The sequence below is a fragment of the Simochromis diagramma genome, unplaced genomic scaffold (assembly GCF_900408965.1).
Source record: "Simochromis diagramma unplaced genomic scaffold, fSimDia1.1 OVJJ01000703.1, whole genome shotgun sequence".
Taxonomy (NCBI): domain Eukaryota; kingdom Metazoa; phylum Chordata; class Actinopteri; order Cichliformes; family Cichlidae; genus Simochromis; species Simochromis diagramma.
The window spans coordinates 251,279-275,020 of record NW_024386914.1 but is presented as its reverse complement, the minus strand read 5'-3'; the positions used below and the strand labels follow the sequence as shown (position 1 = coordinate 275,020).

The 23,742-nt window shown below is 40.3% G+C and overlaps 3 protein-coding genes and 1 long non-coding RNA gene across 9 annotated transcripts in view; 2 read left to right on the top strand and 2 right to left on the bottom strand.

The window, feature by feature from the left end:
• Positions 1 to 4,274: 4,274 nt before the first annotated feature.
• LOC120736333 (low affinity immunoglobulin gamma Fc region receptor II-like) lies at positions 4,275 to 10,145 on the bottom strand. The gene is made up of 7 exons (XM_040036375.1): positions 9,933 to 10,145; positions 8,388 to 8,423; positions 7,093 to 7,353; positions 6,768 to 7,013; positions 6,534 to 6,686; positions 5,687 to 5,785; positions 4,275 to 5,067 (listed from the first exon to the last, which is right to left on the bottom strand). Exons 1-7 carry the CDS (start codon positions 9,961 to 9,963, stop codon positions 4,973 to 4,975), a joined length of 921 nt encoding a protein of 306 aa, XP_039892309.1. The 5' UTR covers positions 9,964 to 10,145; the 3' UTR covers positions 4,275 to 4,972.
• Positions 10,146 to 11,119: 974 nt separating this feature from the next.
• Positions 11,120 to 23,742, bottom strand: part of LOC120736323 — a 24,855-nt gene continuing 12,232 nt past the window's right edge. The window contains exons 2-3 of the long non-coding RNA XR_005696467.1: positions 15,311 to 15,319; positions 11,120 to 11,131 (exon numbers count right to left, since the gene is read on the bottom strand). This is a non-coding gene — a long non-coding RNA (uncharacterized LOC120736323). The remainder of the gene's footprint in view (positions 11,132 to 15,310; positions 15,320 to 23,742) is intronic.
• LOC120736318 (low affinity immunoglobulin gamma Fc region receptor II-like) lies at positions 11,572 to 15,558 on the top strand. Of its 2 annotated transcripts, XM_040036349.1 has the most exons (5): positions 11,572 to 11,676; positions 13,345 to 13,617; positions 13,697 to 13,942; positions 14,029 to 14,214; positions 14,333 to 15,557. In XM_040036349.1, the coding sequence occupies exons 1-4, from the start codon at positions 11,625 to 11,627 to the stop codon at positions 14,190 to 14,192; spliced, it is 735 nt and encodes a 244-aa protein (XP_039892283.1). In that variant the 5' UTR covers positions 11,572 to 11,624; the 3' UTR covers positions 14,193 to 14,214; positions 14,333 to 15,557. The 2 variants fall into 2 exon arrangements, with proteins under 2 accessions (XP_039892283.1, XP_039892282.1); XM_040036348.1 differs by lacking the exon at positions 11,572 to 11,676 and having other exon boundaries at positions 12,559 to 13,617; positions 14,333 to 15,558.
• Positions 20,532 to 23,742, top strand: part of LOC120736313 (sodium channel subunit beta-3-like) — a 20,764-nt gene continuing 17,553 nt past the window's right edge. For 3 of the 5 annotated variants that reach the window (XM_040036340.1, XM_040036338.1, XM_040036337.1), the window contains exon 1: positions 20,532 to 20,951. The gene's annotated coding sequence lies outside the window, so the exon portion shown is untranslated. The remainder of the gene's footprint in view (positions 20,952 to 23,742) is intronic. The other 2 variants (XM_040036336.1, XM_040036335.1) reach the window with 2 other exon arrangements.

The following is a 23,742-nucleotide window of genomic DNA, read 5'->3' as shown; positions in this document are numbered from 1 at the left end:
AAAGCAGCTCCTAGCTTCCTAGTGTCTCAACTTTTCTCTCCTGAGAATAAGTGCTGTTTCTCCTTATAAATGGTCCGACTGATAAGGAGCATCAGTGAAACAAAGCAAACAGCATGAACGCACACGGAGCTCACCTTGCAAAGAAGTGGCCATGGAGCCGATGAGGAAGCAGGAGAAGATCCACATTTCTGCAAGAGACACTGCTGAGGCTGCGATCTGTGTCTGCATGATGGAGGATGAGCTCATGGTCTGCTTTCGCAAACTCCCAGGACTCACATTTGATGACAGCTAGAGGAAGTGGTTGTGTGCAAGGAGCCAACACCTCTTCCATTCAGTAGACTCACACACAGACCTAAGATCAGCTGTTTTCTACCCCGAGTGAACAATCAGGAGCTTTTATCTTGGTTCCTTCAGCACCTTCAGTGACTCTGCAGTGCTCTGTCTGCTCCTTTACAGGATACACTACTCCTTACACCTCTTACACCCCAACTCTTTGGGGTGGCTGTAACTCAGGACGGGTCACCTACTCACTGGAAGGTTGGTGGTTTGATTCTAGTCTGCATGCAAATATCATTAGGTAAGATATTAACCCCATGTTGCCCTCCGATGCATCCATCAGAGCGTGAATGTTAGATAGAAGCACTAAAGACCTTAAATAAAGTGCTTGTGTGATTGGGTGAATGCACGAGTTGTATAAAGTGCTCTGAGTGCTCAGTGAGAGTAGAAAAGAGCTATATAAGAACCAGCCCATTTACACCTTTACGTTTCCTGTACCGGCACTTACAGACTTCTTTTAATGACGCTGACATGTTTAATATCGCATTACATTCAAAGACTCTAACATCACTTCTGGTCAGCATGCGACCTGAGTAGTCACAGGAACTAACTGCTATGGTGAATTTAACTCTGCTTTGACCAGTTTCACCCCTCCAATTGCCACCTTTAAGTCGCTTACACTCACAAACACTCTTCTAGTGTTTTGAACACTTTTTGACACTTTCCAATGGCTTCTAAGAGTGCAAAAGCGAACAAAAAGGAGGATGCTAGCTTAACACTGGAGGCTATCACCACGCTGCTCCAGCAGCACCAAGATGAGTTAACATCTGAATTTAAACCCTCATTTAACGCCCTCGAATCAAAACTGGACCAACTGCGACAAACCCTATAGGAACAGGCCGAGAGAGTTTTGTCCTTGGAGCTTGTAACTGAAGACCTGAGCCAACGAGTCACTGAAAGCATGTGTGCCACTCTTCGCGAAGATAACAGCCAGCTATAGAACAAAGTCACCATCCCGGAGAGCCGTAGTAGGCGTCAGAACATCCGCGTCCTCCCTGAAGACACTGGAAGTGGGCGCACCACTCACTTTTCTAACATTCTCTGTGAGTTATTTGGCAAGAAATTGCCTAGAAATACTTAAATCTCCACCGGAGCTCGATAAAGCATACCGCTACCTCAGGGCGCAGGGAACTAACCCTCTCGTCCACTGGAAAGAACCCCAACGTACATGCAGCAAGCCAAGGGGGATGTTAATGCACCAATGTAAGCCATTTTCTGCTAGTGCAAGAACACAGTACAGATATGTAAAGAGTTTTGATTGTGAAAGGCATGGACGAGAAGAACCCCTTTTGTCAAAAGCGTAGGTTTTCTCTGCAGATCGGAGGGTAAAAATCTCACCTGGTTCTTCACTGAAGGCAGGGAGGCAGGCAGTAAGACCTGGGGGAGTGAGGGAGGTTCATTCAGGAAACAAAACTGGATTATAGATGGCAGATAGTTGGTGTCTTGAACCACCGCCTCTGTTCAAAGACGGTCGCTCACAGTGGACATAGAGGGCTTCTTTGACTCGTCTTTCAAACCATCTGTCTTCTCTGTCCAAGATATGTACATTGGCTTCCTCGAAAAACGCATGGCACAACATAGAAGAGCCACCTCCACAGGGCAAGACTCGGCTGTCCATCTGCATCTAAAGGACAAAGGTCACTCTTTCGAGAACTGAAGTTTCTCAGATGACAGGTGAAACGTCTTCAAGCAACTTAAAGAATTCAAGCAACTTAAAGAAGTCCAGACGCTTTTCTTTCCAAGCTCCTTAGACTGAGAGGATTTACGGTTTGTCACTTCTTGTTTCTAAGCAACAGAGAGCCTGTTCACTTCCCACTTCTCAGCCAGATTAATATTATAATAACTTTAATATTGGCCACATTATCTTTACATTACCAAAGTGAGATGACTTTAGCCTCATGAACAACATAAGCTAATTGTTATTTACTAGCTAAGTTTGAAATGACTGTTAAGTACAGAAATGAAGCCCAACAATCATGTTATTACAGTCCCGTGGTCTCAGCCTCAGATCAAAATTTTATATGTGTGGTGACAAACCTGATAAATTACTGGTGAGCCTTCTAAAAGTTTCTAGGGCAAGGCAAAGTACTGTTAAAATTTGACAACAAGATGACAACATAGTCACAGATCATGAAAAAAACAATGAAGTATTCAGGGATTTTTACTCACAGCTTTACACCCCAGAGTCCCAAACTGACTGCAATGCAAATAATGAGTTCTTAACTAAACAACTTGACATTACTGAAATTCCACCAGAACTTAAAACAAGGCTGGATGAACTCATCTCTCAGAAGTTTCCTTAGCTATATCTTCATTGCAATCTGGCAAGTGTTCAGGTCCAGTTGTCTTTCCGTCAGAATTTTTCAAACACTTCTCTTCATTATTGTCCGTGCAGCTTAGTTCAACCCTCACGGACTGCATCACACAAGGATCTCTTCCTCAGTCATTCTATGAAGCCTGTATTACACTTTACAAAGAAAGGAAGAGATCCATTGAAATGTGCCTCTTATAGACCCATATCCCCTATTGAACACAGACGTTAAAATATTAGCCAAGATACAGTGGCTTGCAAAAGTTTTCGGCCCCCTTGAACTTTCCCACATTTTTTCACATTACAGCCACAAACATGAATCAATTTTATTGGAATTTCACGTGAAAGACCAATGGAATTGCATAGTGACAACAGTATATCCTTACCAGCTGCACTTTGCTCTCCACTCCTGGCCCCCTTCCTGCTCTGTTTGGCATCAGTAGGAATGAGGTACTTCTACTGGCCTCTAAAAAACAGGCATTATCATTCTCTTCCCTGTTGGCCAGGAGGGCAAATTTCAAAGCATGTGGGGTCCCTTCCTTGATGCATTTCAAAATCTGTGAGAATTTTCCAGCAAACTCTCTTATGTCAGGTGTGGAAATACAGTGTACAGGTCTAGGGCAGTGACCTGGGTGGGAATGAACAGGTTTATCTGGCGGGGATTATGTTACTTTGGGAAATATCATACATATGTTTATATTTCTCTTTTTTTTTTCTTCGCTGTATTTCCGTTTTTTCTTTTTCTTATTTTCCCTTTTATTTCACAGCCTAAATGTACTTAACCCGAATGTAATGTAATCTGTAATCCTTTTCTTTTTTTCTGTTTATATTTATTAAAGGAAATACTCTTAATAAAAAGACATTGTTTAAAAAAAAAAAGACTAACATTGGTAGTGATCAATTTGCTTCATATATATTTATTTTTATATGCTGGTTAAGATTCACTTTTATGTTATTTAATGAATGTTTATGAAGAAACACTGAGTGGCTCTGTTCATAAATACCTGATGTTAACGTGTGTGAAGTGTTTTTACATATATTTTCATGTCTGCGTTGACTGGATTAAAATGCAGTGGCTTCAACAGACCTGCAAACACTGGCTGAGTAAGAAAAATATGAATCCCACACTAAGGTCAAAGGTCAGAGTGGAAACCACCATATGTTGTTGAACAAACTGAAGCCGTGCTGCCGCCTGCTGGTTGCATTTATACAACACTTTGATCCAAAGTGAACGGTTTCCCTCTGATTCACACTCACAGCAGTGACTGTGAGCGAGTCACGCTTTGGAGACAAGAAACTTTGTAGTTGTTTTGCTTCACACTCATTAAAAAGTAAATTAAACATCTGAGTGATTTCTGAAGTTGACAACAGTAAAAAAAAAGTCTTAATTATTTGTAGCCAATTTTAATATGGATCATTAATATATTAATTGCTAACAACTAATGTCCTGATGTCATGATGATTTACAATAATTTAGATGTTTTTTTAAATTAATGTCCAAGTGTCTTCATTTGGCATAAAGTTGCAGCTGTGTTGTAATACACCAGGTTTACCAATAGATGTCAGCAGAATCAGAGTTGATGAGATCCAGACCTCCAGTCTGAGTCACTTGTTCAGGGGTTTGATATTTGTCAGAGACCGAAACACCTCAGCTCTCTGTTTTCATGTCAGACTGCAGAGTGAACCACTGTAAACGTCTCCCTGGAGGACGAACGTTTAAAACACAGCAAATATGACTTCCTACTGTCAGCCATAGCTGTAATCTGCTCTGTGTTGGTCTGAATATTTGGATTAAGACAATTATTATTTTGTCAAAATCGCACTTCAATTTGCAAAGATGAAAAAGGAAAAAAAATCATCATATATTCACTTTTTTTTTTTTTTGTTAAACGTTACACACAAATTGAAATATGAAATAGTTGACGCATCATTTCCTCTATGTTGGTTTCAGGGTTAAGCAGACGCAGACACACAAACACTGAACTGAAACTTTCTGGTGTTAGATTTACAGCCACTCACTGATGTTCGCGCTGATTATAATCCACAGTTGTGGTTTTGTTTATCTTGAATCTTTGCTACAATCACTCAAGATAATTATCAGCCGGCCACAACAAAACAGGAGCAGCTCAGATTCATCACATCAGATGACCTGATGAAACCCACAGAAGCACACAAGAAAATCAACAAGTGAGAAGAAGACTTTATTGATCCTGCAGAGAAACCAGATCTGTGCTGCAGGAACAACTACACAACCAAACAAACACAAACTACAATTAAAATATATAAATTAGAGTGAAGTTACAGCTAAGAGTAACTCGAGGTGTATTAAATGCACTCCGGTCTGATGGCCTGGTCATCAGTGGTTGGACGGGTGAACTTCTTCACTGAAGAGTAGATGACCTCTGGCTTTGATGGCGTCTCTGCTCACAAAGACACATAATTCAAACAACATGAAACAGAGTTGTAGAAAAATGAATTCAACCTTTGCAACACAAATCTGTATTGATTAAGGGCAGAAGAGCTCCTGATACTCCCACATGACAATCTAAGGTGCAGATTAAGGAATTATAGTGACCTCTGACCTCTGTGGCCTCACATGAATAAATGCTGGTTTCCTTGTTTCACTTCATCACGTTTCCCTCCACACATAACTAAGAAACTTTTTTTTAAAGATTCAGAATACCTTCAATCATTATTATAGCATTAGCATTATTATTTTCTTTTTAAAGATGTTGTTATGTTTCCTTGATATTTCTGGTATTTTAAAATATGTAGACATTCCCTATGATTAATGTTTTATATGTAGAATACTGCAGATGAAATGGGCATCTGTGCAGCACCCATGCTGGCATAATGCATTAGTTTGCTTAACTTATCCAAAAATCTCACACTGAGCACCAAACATTTAGGATCTGTTTTTACTGCGTTACTAACCTGACCCTCAGGACAGATGTGCACAATGACCACATCTGATTTGTGCAAGATTTATTCAAACTAGCATTGCTCCTCACAGAGATATAAAAATATAAACAATACTACCTCTGGCCTCTCTCGCTGTCTGCTGAGGCTCTTGTGCTATTTTGATTTCGCTGTACGTGGTGTCATCTGTGATGGCATCTTCTCCAGCTTCTTGATCAGCTGAACCAAAATAAAGTAAAACATGATTTAAAAACACTCAGAGTGGGCCTTTCTTTATAAATGTAATTAAAAGATTGAAATGATAATATTAGCACTTTATAATAGAGCCTTCAATTTAGATGCACCCTAATCTACCATGTAGCACAGGTGTCTTCTACATTTAGGGTTTAGTTTTCAGTAAACATATTTAACTGTTTGAAACAATCAATAATCCTAAAGTAAGAAGGGGAGGTTAGGAGAGTCTATGAAAACAGCCTGAACTGCAAATGACAACAAAGTGAAAATGCACATTAGGATAAGCTGTAATATAATAAGTTGTAATAATGTAACATTCACAGCAAGTATTTGTACCTAACCATACCTCGAGGTCACAGAGTAATATTTCATGATGATAAAAGTAACACTTCATAACACAACCACTGACTTATTTTGTAAGTTGCTAACAGTGACCATGTGTTTCTTCTAAATGAGGGATATGTTGTTAAAAAGGCATTTACTATAATTCACACCTACATATGAAACCTGATGAGGAAGCAGTGAATGTTTTCAGGTAGTGAAAATAACACTTTAGATTCCAAACATTATAAATTTTGGGAATTCACACTATAGTGTTTGAGCTGTAATGTGACAACATGCACTTACAATGTAGACACAAATATATATATATATATATAGGAAATTGTTTAAATGTAAAAACCATTTAGCAAAATTAAGCCACACATACAAAATCCAGACATTTGAGTCTCACCTTCAAGTTTTCTGCAGACACATTCCCTCATCACTAGAACCAGTAACAACAGCAGAACCAAAACACAGACTGATCCAAAGGCCAACACAGCAAGTAGAGGAGGTAACGCAGGTGGAGGAGTGGATGCAGGTGGAGCTGCAGTGATGGGTTTTTCTAAATGAACCGAAGAAAAAGTTATTTTCACACACTGAATGTTTGAATACTGAATACACAAACACAGTCTAAGTGTGTCACCTGTGACAGTGATCCAGCTGGATGGAGACTCTCCATGACCGCTGATGTCACACTTGTAGAGGCCTTCATCAGACCTGGAAACATGCTGGATGGTCATGTGACCTGTAGTCTCATTCCCAATGAAGACGCCATCTTTATAGAAAGCAGCTGTGATGTTGGAGGGAGTGGTCTTTGTTTTACAGAGCAGAGTGACGTCATCTCCCTCCATCACAGGGAGGACAGGACTCTGCAGGATCACTGATCCACCTCAACACAGAGACAAACTACAGCATTTCATCCATTTACACACAGCTTCATCAACACTAACTCCACACACTCAGCTTACCAGCGACTGTCAGGTTAACCATGTTACTGATGGCACCTTCTCTGGACTCACACCAGTAAACCCCACTGTCCAATGGGTCGATGTAGCTGATGTTACAGGAAGAACCAGCTACTTCTCCCCACTCCTCAAACTCAGCTCTGGTGTCTTTGCTTGTGTTTCTCCTCAGAGTCCATCCAGCAGAGCTGTCGTCCTCCTCACAGCTCAGAGACACAAAGTCTCCTTGGAAAAACTGAGAGCTGCTGGGACTCACAGTCAGACGAGCTGTGAGGAAAACATCAGAAGAAGACATCCAAACATTGGTCATCTCAGCTGATCTCAGTTAAAGCACACATAAAGTGAAATTGTTACCCTTCTATGAAGGGTTGACAAATGTTTTAAAAGACACATTATTTACAGGCTGCTCTACCCTGAATACTGTTGCTGTTTTTCTGCAAGCAGCTTTTTCAGCCACCTCAACCTCAGCTGAGGAGGTCCTACAACTGCTTTTTCTTGTTTCAGAATGACAGGGCTTAGTTACAGGAAACAAAAAAATAAAACAGAAACAGAACAATAAATGAAACAAAACACAGGGAGACTAAACAACAATACAGAGACACAGAATTATAAAACAAAACTAAACAAAATGACAAGGGACAACTACAAAAAGCAATCCTCCTCATGAGACTCACATTACAACCATGTGACCTATGTGTCATGCAATTATATTTGTGGTCTCTTTATTTCTTGTAAAAGTGGAAATGGCAATTAATTTTGTACAGCTTACAATTCATGGTGTGTGATCCTGGGCTTTGGTGCATATAGTGCATGTATGAAACAAGAAGCCATCTGTCTTCTCACTGGTTGCTCCTCACAAACACAAGGCTGGACCAGAAGGTTTTTAGTGCAGTCTGAAGCCTGAGATGTTGGCTCACAGGAATTACTTATACGTATCTCGTTATTAGAAACTTTAGCCATGTTGACTGTTTAGTATGAACAGGCAGCGGGGAAAGTTAAATAGGTCACCTGTAGTACGCATGTAAATGTACCAATGAACAGATGTGATGGCAAGACACAGAACTGAAGTAAAGTTGAGTGAAATAAAAAATTGCAATAAAAATAATACTTATTTTTATAAATGATTGTTTTTAACAGCTTAAAGTCTCAGGTGGTCGTATAGAGTGCAACGGGCAGAGTAACTGCAGCAAATACTGCAAACAGAGAGCAAACAGACCACTGACGGCTGGAGCCACACTGAAAAAAATGTTACAGAGAAAAGTGCTGTGTGGTTTATTAATGCGTTTGAAAAATGTACCAACCTTGGGAGGGTCTGCAGCCCAGCAGTGAAGTCAGCACTGAGGAGAAATGACACACAGGTTGGTGTTAAATTCAAAAAGGAAACGAGTGTAATGCCATTAACTGCTTTGTTCTTTTTTTGTTTGTTTTGTTTTTTTGTTTTACAAACTTACAAAAAGCAGTTTTTAATTGATGATTTCATTTATTAAGGAAAACATAGTCCAATCCTAGTTGGCTCTGTGAGAAAAAGTAATTGGAAAGCTGGGTTCAGTTTGACCAGCCACACCCAGGACAGGTTACTGTCAGACATGTTTGCTAAAGCATATAGTTAGGACTGGATCAGGTGACCCTGAATCCTCCCTTAGTTATGCTGCAATAGGTGAAGGCTGCTGGAGGATTCCCATGATGCATTGGGTTTTTTACTTTTCAGTATCTCTGCATTGAATCATATCTGTTATTAACCTCTGTCTCTCTTCCACAGCATGTCTTTATCCTGTTTTCCTTCTCTCACCCCAACTGGTCGCTGTTTTTTAATAAATGCTGGCTCGCACATATGGTAAATGGCCTTTATTTATATAGCGCTTTTCTAGTGATGGCAGCTACATTGTAGCCACAGCCGCCCTGGGGAGCACTGACAGAGGCGAGGCTGCCGGACACTGGCGCCACCGGGCCCTCTGACCACCACCAGTAGGCAACGGGTGAAGTGTCACAACGACCGACACAACGACGCAGACTGTCCGAGCTGGGGCTCGAACCGGCAACCTTCCGATTACAAGGCAAACTCCCAACTCTTGAGCCACGATCGCCATATCAGCTGTGTGCGGATGTGTCACACCAATCAATCAGGCCCATCTAAAGTTTGCCAGTAAACGTGTGAATGATTGAGAGAAGATTCCTGAGCATCCTGTGGTCAGATGAAAGTAAAGTCATGCTGTTTGCTATCAGCTGTTTGAAGAAGAGAAATGCCCTAACGATTCTTTGAGGCTCTTTTTCTGCAGAACGACTTCTTTCCACTGAGGAGCCAATGAATCGAGCCACTGAAGCTCCTTCCATCAGCCAGAAAAATGAAGATGGGTTATGGCTGCATGACAATGACTAAGAACATACTGCAAAGGCAACAAAGGAGCCGCTAAAGCAGAAGCATATTAAGGTCATAGAGCAGTTTCAAGATCTCGGTCCTGAAGAAAATCTGTGGAGGGAGCTTAAGAAGAAGCAACTGAAGCAAACCTTCGTACAAACCCATTGACCACCAACGAGAAACGTTTCACCCTATGGTTGATATTCTCTCTCTCTCCGCGTTCACTTTATATTTCTCAAATTTTGCGAGCTGAGTGTACAGTCTTGCAATTTTTATAATCTGTCTCCAGCAAATATTTCCTTACATTATAACAAAAATAAGAAAAATCTAAAACTTGTATTTAAAAACGGCTATTTTTCAGCATCAAACAGGATTTCACTCATTTGTCCGATCATTCAATCTGCCCACATAACACTTGTTCCTGTGACCTTTCGTGTTTCCATTAATGCTCCCATTTCTATTATTTCATATTTGGAAAAGCTGTACTTACAGAGCGACAGCAGGAGCGATGTTCTCGGCATTGTTTCACATCTTTATTTGCGCATTTGTTTCAGTTACACACACCCCAAAAACAGTGTCCTACTTCTGTGTAAGTGTCTGTGGTTTTCTGTCAGCTGTAAAGGAAAAAGGAAAAACATCTGACGTGGCTCCGTTTCTCAGCACAGAGACCACCCGAACGCGTGACGAACTGAGAGTGAAACCAAACTACAAAATGTTTATGGTTCTGGTTTTGAATGAAACTCTGCCCTCATAAAGAACTCTTACTCTACTCTTACTTACATGTTAACTTTACTTTCAGAGCATCTTTCAACAGCTGAAAACAAATATGAATACAACACTGAATAAAATAATCGTGTGACATAATCACACTCTGTCAGCACTTCCTGTGCATTTCCTCTGAAGCTTCGAGTCTGTGCTGGTAAGCCAGACGTTAGGAGCCATTCACACCACAGACTGCAGCATGTGTGCTGTATGAATGTGTTAAACTGCCAGCCCGGGCCTCTCAAGTACATTTTTTCCTCCATCTGCGCATCTTCTCTTCAGAAATCTGTAAAACATCTCAAGTTGAGAACCTGTAAGTCTGTTGCTTGCTTCAGATCAGTCTTAGAGGATTTAGATACCAGCTGGAAACAAAACTGGAGATGGATTATAAATCTAAGCTGAAGCTAACGTATATGTGCAAAGTGAGAATCAATGTGACATTGCCAAGTCAGAAAGTATGTGCGCCTTCTTGTCAGCTCAAACAAAAAGGCTCGTTGGTGGCTTGACGTCATATAAAGATCACGACATACTGACTGCGAATCAAACCAAGATGCAGAGCTGAATGTGAGACCTCAAAGCAGAATGTAAAATGGATCACGCGTGAAGTACAAAAAGTCTGACAACATGAAGGTGTTTTGTCTCAGCACACTGCACATCCTCTCATGACCACTAGTGTGTGACTTTACACACCTACATATTTTATTATTGATGCCCCTCTAATACTGGGCTGGCCCCAGTTCAACAGGGTACTGTAAACATTCCTCTGAGATTTTGGTCCATATTGACATGATGACATCACACATTTGCTGCAGATTTATTGGCTGCACATCCCCTGTGTTCCACCACATCCCAATTAGATTAAAATCGGAGGTGATTTGAATGCACTGAACTCATTGACATGTTCTGAGCTTTGACAGCTTTGATGTTCTGAGGTGCTGGAAGCAGCCATCACTATGGTGGTCTGATGGACAGCAGTGAAACATTTGCAGTGTTTGTTGTTGTTGTTTTTTTTAGTAAAATCATTCACGATTTTCATTCAAGTTGTAGTGAAATGAATAAAAATCAGCATGTTGAGGATCATCTAGCATGTGTGTAATATTTTGGCATGCTGTGGTGTTCCTGCTGTGTTCTGCATGCTGAATGTGACGCTGCAGTTAACTGTAGTTGTGTTTGTGAGTTGACACGTCGACTTTAATCTCTCAGATTTCCACATGTCAAACGTGCACATAGACTAGGAGGAACTTTACATCTTAGACATTTTACATCTTTAAAGTGCTCTCAGAAATTTCTCTTCCTCTTGCTCTGCAGAACTGAAAATCTTTGTTTGAAATACAAAAGTCATTCTCTCAGTTCCTTAAAGCGTTAAGTCTAACTTTATTGTCCTTCATGTCACGGTGGACCATCTTTGCTCCTGTCCTTCATGGATTCTCTGATATTCATCCTGATTTTGACTCTGATTTCTGGGTATTCAGGTGAGTGAAGCGGTTAGCCTTTTCGTGCATAGCGGTCACTACAGTGGACAGCTATTCAAAGGCTGTTTTCTTGTATTTGTGCCCGTGTTGATAGTATACTTGCACATAAACCACTGCAGTGGACACTGATGTGTTTCTCCATACACATCAGTTGTGCACCTAAGTGGACACGTAAAAAACTCTTTGAAAAGTACATGTTTAAAAAATAAAGTTCAAAAATCTTTTTTATGCCTAAAGATTAATAAAAATACTTAAGAAAAAAATCCTGATCGAGGTTGTCATAATTCATGCATGAAAGGGTGAAAGAGAAAACTCAATATGTGGGCAGTCTTTTAATGCTGTGTTTGTCTGAGTAAAGGGTGAATGTTTACTATAGCAGGTATCTGTTACTATTAAAGTAACTGTAATAGCAGTGCTTTGAAGAAAGACTGCCTTAGGATGTTAAAGAGGTGTTGGTGGTGGCATAAGTTACAGAAAACTCAGACCTTTATTAGCCTGTTTGGCTTTTTCTGCTGATTTATTGATTTAGATGAACTAAAGGGCCAGATGAATCACTGAGGTCCTGTATCAGGTCTTTTCTGCATCTTTTCTTTACTGCTCACATTTACTAAGTATATGATATTCAGACACTGTTCATCTCCTGCAAACAGTTTTTTTAGGCCACTTCTTTTTTTGTCCTCTGTTGGTCCAGTTTCGCTCTGCGTCATTGCAAAATCCTATTTTATGTCTATGAAACTGTTACATTTGGAATTTTTAGTAGAATAAAATATTGTCTAAGAATATTAATATAATATTAATTAATCCCTTCAGTCAGGTGGCTCTTTATGCTTGAATGATTCATAGATCAGTGTTAGATGGTTAAAAAAAAAAAGAAAAGAAAAAGAAAAAGAGCATCTGACTGAAAATGGTCAGGTAAAAGGACTGGACTGAAAATAAATGGAAAATCAGCAGGTGTCCAAAGAAACACTTTGAAAGCCATTTTTCAGAAGACCACTTTAATAAATTCTAAGAAAGTAAATTGGAAGTAAAATATAAAGAAATGAGGGATGACTCAAGAGTTTTGCATAGTATTGCACATCCATCTTTTATATACAGTTGGTAGATGTATCTGTAGGCAGGAGTGGGCTCAGACCAGCCAAATGGTGGCTTGTTTCCATTCATCCGGTGGAAAAAAACATAACAGAGGAAACATGAAACACTGTTTCTGACTGACTGATTGGATCAGCGGATTGCAGCACGCCTCCAGAGTTTCTCAGTGCCCACCTTCAGAAATGCAAACAGAGAGGGGAGGAAACAGAACTGTGTATGTGTGTGGACAAACACACACGTTCTGACGTGTAGATGAGTCATTATGTTGCTTGTGTTGTTTTTGTTCTTTGCCATAAAGAGTTCATTTCTTTCTAGGTTTTCTTTATCTCTTACCTCTGTAGCTAACACCTTTACCGTCAGATATATCATTACTGATTGAATGTTGTGTTAAATCTCTGCTGGGAGAGAAGTTGTTGCTGAGTGTGGATTAAAGTTTACATTAAATGTGCTTAGTGATTATTTTCAGTTTGTTTTACTGCAGGTTAAGATTTTTTGAGCAGATGTTCATTCCTACAATGCGTGCTCTTCTACAGCCTGTTGAAACGACTTCTGCCCACATGTTCTGTGGTTTTATTTCAGCTGCCACAGCTCGTCTGACTGTGAGTCCCAGCAGCTCTCAGCTGTTTAAAGATGATTTTGTGTCTCTGAGCTGTGAGGAGGACGACAGCTCTGCTGGATGGACTCTGAGGAGGAACACAAGCAGAGAAACAAGGAGTCAGTGTGGAGCTGACTGGGGGAGCTCATCCGGTTCTTCCTGCACTATCAGTCACATCATCTCATGGGACAGTGGAGTTTACTGGTGTGAGTTCACAGAGGGTCCCATCAGTAACATGGTTAACCTGACAGTCACTGGTAAGCTGAGTGTGTGGAGTTAGTGTTGATGAAGCTGTGTGTAAATGGATGAAATGCTGTAGTTTGTCTCTGTGTTGAGGTGGATCAGTGATCCTGCAGAGTCCTGTCCTCCCTGTGATGGAGGGAGATGACGTCACTCTGCTCTGTAAAACAAAGACCACTCCCTCCAACCTCCCAGCTGCTTTCTATAAAGATGGCTCCCTCATCAGGAAGCAGCCTACAGGTCACATGACCATCCAGCATGTTTCCAGGTCTGATGAAGGCCTCTACAAGTGTGACATCAGCGGTCATGGAGAGTCTCCATCCAGCTGGATCACTGTCACAGGTGACACACTCACCTGTCTGTGTTTCTGCAGGTTTCAACTTTCACAACGTGACGACAACTTAATGACTGTGTTTGCTTTATTTTAGACAAACACACCACCACACCTCCACCTACATCCACACCTCCCCCTACATACACACTTCCACCTACATCTGGACTTTCACTTACATCGTCCTCTGCATCATTCGTCCCTGGTCTTTTTCCTGTCTTGCTGACTGTTGCATCAGCCTGTACTGCGATGCTGAGATGACACGATTACAGGAAACTCAAAGGTGAGATTCAGACTTCCGGATTTTACGTCGTTTTAAACTTTATATTTACCACAGATCAGAATTTTCTTCAATATTTAATTTCTTAAATAATTAAAAAAAAAATTGTGGTTTGTTTCAGATAAACAAGAAGGAGCTGGATGAGACAACATCACCAGTGTCATCATGCATTTTCACCATCTATGAGGACATTTTTATCAATGACATTATTATTACTAGTCCTCTCGATTGCAGAGACTCGTTTCTTAAAATGATGTCTCCTAAAACTTTCTACACAAATTCACAACTACACAGCCACTTCCAACAAAACCTCCATTTACCAGGTTAAAAGCAAACTTTGCCTAAATATATCACATAAAGCCCTCAAAACACACTGGAGTTCCCCACCCCTGCTCTATGGCTGTTTTCTGCAGGGGTGGGGAACTCCAGGGCTCGAGGACCAGTGTCCTGCACGTTTTAGATGTGTCCTTGATCCAACACAGTCTTCAAGTTCTCCACAGGCCTAGTAATGAACTAATCCTTTGAATCAAGTGTGTTGACCCAGGGTGAGATCTAAAACCTGCAAGACATCAGCCCTCGACTCCTGGAGTTTGACGCCTGTGCTTTTCTGTGTGCAAAACCAATACCATGGGGATCCCCCACCCTCAGCTCTCAGGTTTATTCCAGTGTTTCATTTTTTCCAGGGCAAATCTGTTTCACCAAGATCAAAGTTAATCTTCATAAACTGAAAATTCAGATGAATCAAATCTCACATAAACATATTTTAATCCATCCATCCATTCTCTTCCACTCATCCTTGTCAGGATTGTAAGGATGGCTGCAGCCTATCCCAGCCACCAGGGTGGGAGGCGGGGTACACCCTTGCCAGTCTGTCACAATGCCAACACAGAGACAGACAACTATTTACACCTATGGGTAATTTAGATTCACCAGATGACCTAACTCCACTAACTGCATGTCTTTAGACCAGGGGAGGGAGCCAGAGTGCCCAGAGAGAACCCACACAGACACATGCAAACTCCACACAGAGAGGCCGCGGCATGATGGTGAAGTTAAATGCACGACCTTCCTTCTGTGAGGCAACAGTGCTAACCACCACATATTTAACCTGCGAGGAAAGTGAGAGCATTTTCACATCACAGCAGAAACATCTGGACCTGCATCCTGATGCTGTTTGTGGATATCCTGAAGACCGATAACGAGGCTCCTCCAGAAAAGTTAAAATGATTTGCTTCAATATCGAGTCATCTGTATATTAAACACCAGCTGTTTGTGTCACATGTTTGGAAGTATACTAGAATAAAAAAGAACATTTAAACATTTGATAAGTGTGTTTTTGTTCAATAAGCAGTGACAGCTGTGTATACTGCACCCACCTGAGAGATATAATCTCTCCAACGTGTCCTGGGTCTGTCCAGGGACCTCCTCCCAGCACGTTTAATATATTATATTATATATCAGAGATCAAGCGTGTTTCAGACTACAAGCCCTGTAAGAAGTAGGTTTTTAACTGCGTTCAGGTTCAGTTCCAGGCAGGAACTGTTTGAGGATATTCAAGTTGAAGTGTTTTACTCCACCTCCAAAGTTTCTCACTGGACGTTCATATTAAACATTTTCAGTGTTTCAGATGCTGAGGTTAGTGTATATATGAGTAATCCCCGTGAAACTAACCCTGTGAACACTCAGTGGTCTTTCCTCTTTCATCTGAATGATGTCAGGAAATTCATCTCAGGTCTGCTGTCTCTGCACTTCTTCCCCTTTTATGCGTTTTAACCTACATTGTTCTGTATAATGTATTCACACGCAGAGACTAGCATTACATAACTTAATGTATGCACTCAAACATCCCCTCTCTGCCCCCTGCTGGTAACATCTCCAACCTTTTACTGCAATTGATCATATTGACTAGAGCAGCATTTTTTATACTTATATTTGTAATATTTTGACACCAACAACAGCTGACCAGCTTTTTTGTGCAAATGTTTATTGTTACACTGACTGCTCTTCAACACCTCGTAATAATCATCTATACTAATCGTTGTTCTACATCTGCCTACATGTTCTAATGTTTGATTTCAGCCCTTACAGCTCGTCTGAATGTCAACTGAATGTCAGCTCTCGGGTTGACAGTCAATGAATATATATATTCATCTGTATTCGAAACAAGAGCCATTTGTACAGGTTTTGGAAAACTATTTAAAAAACATTTGATATGTGTGTTTTTGTTCAGTGAGAGAGTTGTCTAAACATTTAAAAGTGATCTACTGAAAAGACCTGACTCTGACTAATCTGTTGTCTTTATTTCTGTATGTTGGTGTGTTGGTGTTTACTATGGAGTGAAATTAGTCTCCATTTTGCACATTTGAACATCTTATTTTATGTTTAAGGATCATATGATACACATTTCTAAAGCTTTTGAGACTAATGTTTGAGGATATCCAAGGTTAAGTGGGTTTACTCTCCAGTATATTTGTGGTTCTCTGTGTGTTTGTGCCCCGATTCACCAGCTGTGCCAGTGGTGATCCATAAACACTGCATTAGGGTAAAAAAGAGGAGGTGGTAGTGGCACAAGCTGCAGGTTAGTCAGACCCCGGGGTGTCTCTTTGTTCTTTATTTTCTCCTCTTTCTTCACTTTTTCTTCTTCTTTTAACAGTTAAGTTTAGAAAATAAGTTTTTGCTATTTTTTCTTTTAAATGCTTCCCAGCAGTGAGTCTGCTCAGTGATACAACACAAGTTGGGACAGAGCCATCTCACTGATGTCATAACCTACAGGGCAGGGCTTAGATAACAAAGCGCACCGTGTGCATGAATGAGCACCAATAGCTGCTTTGAAAAAATGCAACCCTTTGAGATCTTCTACTAGTCTGTAGCAGCGACTGCTGTTTGCTCTGCTGTCTGCTGGGGGGGAAGTATCAGAGTCAGAGAAGCCAGCTGGATCAGGAAAGGGATCAAAAGGTTCGAAGCGACATTGGTCACAATTTAGAGGCGTTTGAGTCATTGAGGGTCAGAGGTCACTAAACTGAAGTGGACAACCGATCCCACCCACTCCACTCCACACTGCTGAGGCAGCAGAGCTTCTTCTCCCTCAGACTGGTTTAACCTCGCTACCATAAAGAACACCTTCCTACCATTCTCTATGAAGCTGCATAACAACTCTTCATTCTGTGACAAGTGACACCTGCCACACACCTGCCAGCCATAATGTCCCAACCTTATCTGTGTTTTACTATTATATCAAACTATTTACCTTAAATATTGTATTATATTATTGTATCCATGCAGCTGTTTTTCTTAGATTTAATGTATACATATTATTCTAATTTTACACAATGTTAAAGTTACTTTTACTTAATGTTTTATTGTATCCCTGCATAGTAAAGTATAAGACCCTTAACAGGCACCTGTGGCACCTACCTAGCTATTGATCTATCTTGACAGCTCACAGATAAAAAGTTATTTCAGACGGTGATGCTCAGGCCACTCAAAGGTCAACTGTTTCTTAGACAATGTTTTTAGTTTATGCTCAGCCAATTGAGAAATCCCTCCATTTCCAGTCAGACGTCAGGCTTGTCTGACTGGATAAACAGCTCAAAGCCCGTCTCCCGTTTCTCACTGTGAGAGATGTAAACACACGGAGGAGGAAACAGACGGCTGCGTGGACATCTTCAGCTCATAGCAAAACAAGCAAAATGCACACGCACGGACACACAGTAAAAAAACACTCGCACTGACGTACAGATGAGACCATATGTTGCTGATGTTTTTGGTCTCTTCCATGAACTACATTTTTTGTAGGTCTGGTTTAGCTTTTCCATTAAAAGTCTTATTGGTTAACCTGACAGTCACTGGTAAGCTGAGTGTGTGGAGTTAGTGTTGATGAAGCTGTGTGTAAATGGATGAAATGCTGTAGTTTGTCTCTGTGTTGAGGTGGATCAGTGATCCTGCAGAGTCCTGTCCTCCCTGTGATGGAGGGAGATGACGTCACTCTGCTCTGTAAAACAAAGACCACTCCCTCCAACCTCCCAGCTGCTTTCTATAAAGATGGCTCCCTCATCAGGAAGCAGCCTACAGGTCACATGACCATCCAGCATGTTTCCAGGTCTGATGAAGGCCTCTACAAGTGTGACATCAGCGGTCATGGAGAGTCTCCATCCAGCTGGATCACTGTCACAGGTGACACACTCACCTGTCTGTGTTTCTGCAGCTTTCAACGTTCACAATGTGACGACAACTTAATGACTGTGTTTGCTTTATTTTAGAGAGAAACGCATCACCACACCTCCCCCTACATACACACTTCCACCTACATCTGGACTTTCACTTACATCGTCCTCTGCATCATTCGTCCCTGGTCTTCTTTCTGTCTTGCTGACTGTTGCATCAGTCTGTGCTGCGATGCTGAGATGACACGCTTACAGGAAACTCAAAGGTGAGATTCAGACTTCCGGATTTTACGTTGTTTTAAACTTTATATTTACCAGAGTTCAAAATTTTCTTCAATATTTAAAACACACCACCACACCTTCTGGAGCCTCTATTCTTCTCACCGTGTTGTTGACTGTTGCATCAGTCTGTGTTGTGGTTTTATCATTGGTTCTATTGAACCAGCTTACCAGAAGAAGCTGGAGAAGATGACATCACCAGTTTCCTCATGTATGACTTCAGTAAATCAGGACATTTTTGAAAAACACAATATAGTTTTTAAATGTTGACACTATAATTGCATATTTAAAAAGTAAAAATGTGGAGACTTTTACAAAAGGACAAAAAGGAGATGGAGAAAAGTGCAAACATGACACTGAGGACAAGAAGCTCATCTTCTTTGTGATTTAGTGTTTGTTTTGTCATTTACGGGTTGAAATGTGATAAGAGAAGACCATTAGCTTATTGTTTGCTGGATTTTAAAGTTTCTATCTTTATGTCTGTACGCACCGCTGCATGTTTGTTTTTTTCTTAACCACATTTAGAGTGTGTAATGTTTACAAGTTGCTAAGCCTCAACCTCCTCTGTGTTTTTGCTCAGATACAGCAGATATCTTTAGTATTCTGTTCATTTCTTTAGTTGAGCAGCACCACTTCCCTTCATTTATCCAGTTTTTTGTACTGTTTAAAAACTATTGTTAACTTTTTCATCTCTTCATCAGTGGTAAGTTCCTCTTTCTTCACAGATACTGGTGTGAGTGCACAAAGCTCCTGCAGTGCAGAAGCCCCGCCTACCTGCTTTTTAACTCTTTCAGCCAATCAGAAGAAAGTTATGCTGAAGAGGGAGGAGTTAAACAGCTCATTTCAGATAGATTCTATCTGATAAGGGATACACCAAGGGGCTTCTCATTTTGAACTGCATGCAAAGCTACTCTGGTATAAGTAGCTCTGGCACAATATGAGTACTCGGGTGAAATGACCAAAACATTTCCACTTTAAAAGAAGTGCAAATGTTAGTGTAGCAAAGCACAACCACTCACATACTTGTCAGATGACCTTTCTGTTGATTTACTCTCATGTTCCTGTGTGTGTCCACAGAAACGTATGTTACAGTGTTCATCACTGTTTGTTGAGATTAAGATTGTGTAGCTATTTTGCAGGCTGAAGCAGATAGTGTATTTTTCCATGCTAACACAGTTTATGGCTGTTTTTAATTCAGTTTGCCCTTTGACATTTACACTGTTCAGTTTATGGTGTACAGTACAAAGCTGCACTACTTCCTTCTGATAAACTGTAAAATTAAAAAAAAAACGGTTTCATTTTTTTATTGATGTGCTGATACTAGTGTTTTATTAATAATAAATAATACTAACTGTGAATAGAAAGCATGTGTCGGTGTCAGTACGCCACTGACTGAACACTTGAGTTTTTGTTTTTTTAACTAGTAGAGTGCACCCTGCCATAGTTTCCTTTTTTAATTTAAGGAATTACATTCTGAAAATAGTAATAAATAATGAGACACTGGAAAAAAAGCTAAAACATGAATCCTTTACCCAACTTAAACAATTTGATTAATACATTTGCTTTTTATGATGAGTCACATTTTCTATCTATTTTTTATTTCCAATTTTTTATGATGGTTTTCTTTTTTTATATCTACATCTGGAAATATTTTAGTTTTGTATAATTTTTCACTCCTAAAACTCCTAAATTCATCTTGTTGGTGGGCTGGTTCTGCTCCACAGGCCTCGTGTTTGACACCACTGCTTTAAACTGTAACTGCAGATCTTGTTTGAGCTTCATGATTGACTCCACGTCACTTTCTTAGCCACACATTTCTTGGCAGACATGTTCATTTTCTTAGCTTAGAGCCAATCAAGTGTGGGCCACTGTCTGTATGTTGGAAGGTCACAGTCAGAGATCTACTTCAAGCTGAGCATGAAGATTCGACTAAACTTCTATGATGGTTTTAATGTGATTTATGATAGATTGGTTTTGTTGTTGAGCAGCTCTGAATCCAGACGTTTAGCTCATTGACTTGAGCATACGCACGTGTTTATAACCCCACCCTCAGTCTGTTCTCCTTCCTCAAAAGACAAGCAGCCCTGTCACTGAACACAAACGCACCTGTTTTCACGCTCAGAAACTTTTAGCTGTATTGAAAAACTTTTCTTTAAACTCCTCGGCAGGGTTTAAACTGGGATATTCTGTTTTGGGGAAATCTCACCATCCTGTGGATATTTCTCAAACTCGGAACATTGAAGCGGAAATGGCTGCTCGGACATCTGAGCGTCTCTGCTGGACTCACTGTGTCTGCAGGTGAGCGTTAACTAACATAAGCGATTTCTTCATATTTATTAGATTTCCAAACTTGCTCATAAGTAAACCATGTGAGACCTGCCTGCAGATAAACAGTTAAGGAAACCATAATTTCCACTCAGAATGTGGAGTAACTCCGGAGCGGGTTAAATATATATTTTCTTTTTTGTTTGCTGACTCCAAAAACCAAAACGTTCAGTCAGAGACGATGTGAGGAAATTAAAAAAACTTCCTGCTTCTGGCTGTGCGCGCTCAGATCAAAACAGGCCGTTTTGTTTTTGTCTTGTGCGCGTAACCGACCGTTTGAGCGTTTCCCACTTCACTCAGAGAAAGGATCAGAAAACAGCTGACAGAGAGCTACAAAGTAAAGCCTTTAAATATACGAGGAAACATGATGCATTAGTGGTGCAAATGAGATGCGAGAGCATTGCTGGGCATTAAAGAGAAGCTTTTGTGCGCGCACACTTTGAGCGAGAAACGTAAGACACGGTTCAGCAGCATTATAAACCCTGTTCTTACAGCACAGAATCTACAAACAGCCTAAAACACACTGAGAAGGGAAACTGAAGATTACAGCTGATTTTAACCTGGAAGTCAGAAGAGTTATGGTTACCCACTGAAGACTGAATTTGTCCATCTCGCTGTTTGCGACATCTGCTGCTGTCAGAACATTTAAAACACAAAATCTGAGGATTTCTTGTTTCTGTTGTTGTGGCTCCACAGGACACAGCATGTATCCGGGCATACACCCAGCCTGAAGCGAACACATTCATCCATCAAAGCTCAACATAAAACTCTCATTTCAAACTTGTATTTAAACAGATCAAGGCAAGGCAAGGCAAGTTTATTTGTATAGCACAATTCAACAACAAGGTGATTCAAAGTGCTTTACAGAGACATTAGAAACAAGAACAAATAAAAAGCATGATTTAAAATTGATTAAAACAAGCAAATAAACTAACTAATTAACAAACAAACAAACAAACAAACAAAACAGTATATAAAATCAAAACAGATAAAATCAGAACAGTAGATAAAATCAGTAGTTAAATGTAAGTTTTGAAATTTAAGCTTAAAAGTGTGGATTTGGTGCTTTATTCAAATGCAGCTGAGAACAGGTGAGTCTTCAACCTGGATTTAAATAAACTGAGTGTTTCAGCTGATCTGAGACTTTCTGGGAGTTTGTTCCAGATATAAGGAGCATAAAAGCTGAATGCAGCTTCTCCGTGTCTGGTTCTGACTCTGGGAACTGATAAAAGACCGGATCCAGATGACCTGAGGGATCTGGAAGGTTCATACTGGGTCAGGAGGTCATTGATGTATTTTGGTCCTAAACCATTCAGAGCTTTATAGACCAGCATCAGAACTTTAAAGTCTATCCTCTGACGGACAGGCAGCCAGTGTAAAGACCTCAGAGCTGGACTGATGTGGTCCACTTTTTTGGTCTTAGTGAGGACTCGAGCAGCAGAGTTCTGAATGAGCTGTAGTTGTCTGACTGATTTTTTTAGGTAGACCTGTAAAGATGCTGTTACAGTAATCAAGCCTACTAAAGATGAATGCATGGACTAGTTTTTCCAGGTCCTGTTGAGACATCAGATCTTTTATCCTTGAAATATTCTTGAGGTGATAGTAAGCTGACTTTGTTATTGTCTTAATGTGTTTTTCTAAGTTTAGGTCTGCATCCATCACTACACCCAAATTTCTCGCATGGTTTGTGGTTTTTAGATGTATAGATTGAAGTTCTCTGGTGACCTGTAATCGTTTTTCTTTGGCGCCAAAGACTATTACTTCAGTTTTGTTTTTGTTTAGTTGGAGAAAATTGTGGCACAACCAGTCATTGATTTCCTCAATGCATTTACCAAGAGCCTGTACAGGGCCTCGATCTCCTGGTGACATTGTGATATATATTTGTGTGTCATCTGCATAGCTGTGATAGTTTATTTTGTTGTTGTTTATAATCTGTGCCAGTGGGAGCATGTAAATGTTAAACAGAAGGGGTCCCAAGATGGAACCTTGGGGAACTCCACATGTGATACTTGTCTGCTCAGATGTGAAGTTACCTATTGATACAAAGTATTTCCTGTTTTCTAAGTATGTTTTGAACCAGTTTAGTACAGTTCCTGAAAGACCTGTCCAGTTCTCCAGTCGTTTGAGTAATATGTTGTGGTCAACTGTATCAAATGCTGCACTGAGATCCAGTAAAACTAGGACTGACATTTTTCCACTGTCTGTATTCAGACATATGTCATTAAACACTGGTCAGAGCGGTTTCAGTGCTGTGGTTCTGTCTAAAACCTGACTGGAAGGCATCGTAGCAGTTATTCTGTTTTAAGAAGTAACTGAGCTGTTGAGAAACTGCTTTTTCAATGATCTTACTTAAAAATGGGAGATTTGAGATCGGCCTGTAGTTGTTCATTTGTGTCTTGTCAAGATTGTCCTTTTTCAGTATAGGTTTTATTACAGCAGTTTTTAGTGATTCTGGAAACACACCTGATAATAAAGAAAAGTTGACGATCTGTAACAGGTCTGACTCCAAAGTCTTTGAGACCTTTTTGAAAAAACTTGTTGGCAGGACATCTAAACAGCAGGAGGAGGAGTTCAGTTGACCTAAGATGTCCTCCAGGTCTTTGCTGTTAATAGGTTGAAACTGTTTCATGGTGTTTAAACAGTCTTTTGGTGGACACAGTACATATCCTGGATCTGCTGTTGATGTACCAATTGCTTGTCTAATTTTTTGGATTTTTTCTGTGAAGAATTTGGCAAAGTCATTGCAGGCCATGGTTGAGTGAAG

What these genes read in the sequence shown, in the direction of transcription:
- LOC120736333 (XM_040036375.1), bottom strand. Translation starts at nt 9,963, where the DNA reads ATGCCGAGAACATCGCTCCTGCTGTCGCTCT. An exon ending in TGTCTGCAGAAAACTTGAAG is followed by an intron (nt 5,786 to 6,533) that starts GTGAGACTCAAA and finishes ATTTTGGTTCAG; the next exon opens with CTGATCAAGAAGCTGGAGAA. An exon ending in GACAGCGAGAGAGGCCAGAG is followed by an intron (nt 5,068 to 5,686) that starts GTAGTATTGTTT and finishes CTTTGTGAGCAG; the next exon opens with AGACGCCATCAAAGCCAGAG.
- LOC120736318 (XM_040036348.1), top strand. Translation starts at nt 13,209, where the DNA reads ATGTGCTTAGTGATTATTTTCAGTTTGTTTTACTGCAGGTTAAGATTT. An exon ending in GGTTAACCTGACAGTCACTG is followed by an intron (nt 13,618 to 13,696) that starts GTAAGCTGAGTG and finishes CTCTGTGTTGAG; the next exon opens with GTGGATCAGTGATCCTGCAG. An exon ending in CAGCTGGATCACTGTCACAG is followed by an intron (nt 13,943 to 14,028) that starts GTGACACACTCA and finishes GCTTTATTTTAG; the next exon opens with ACAAACACACCACCACACCT.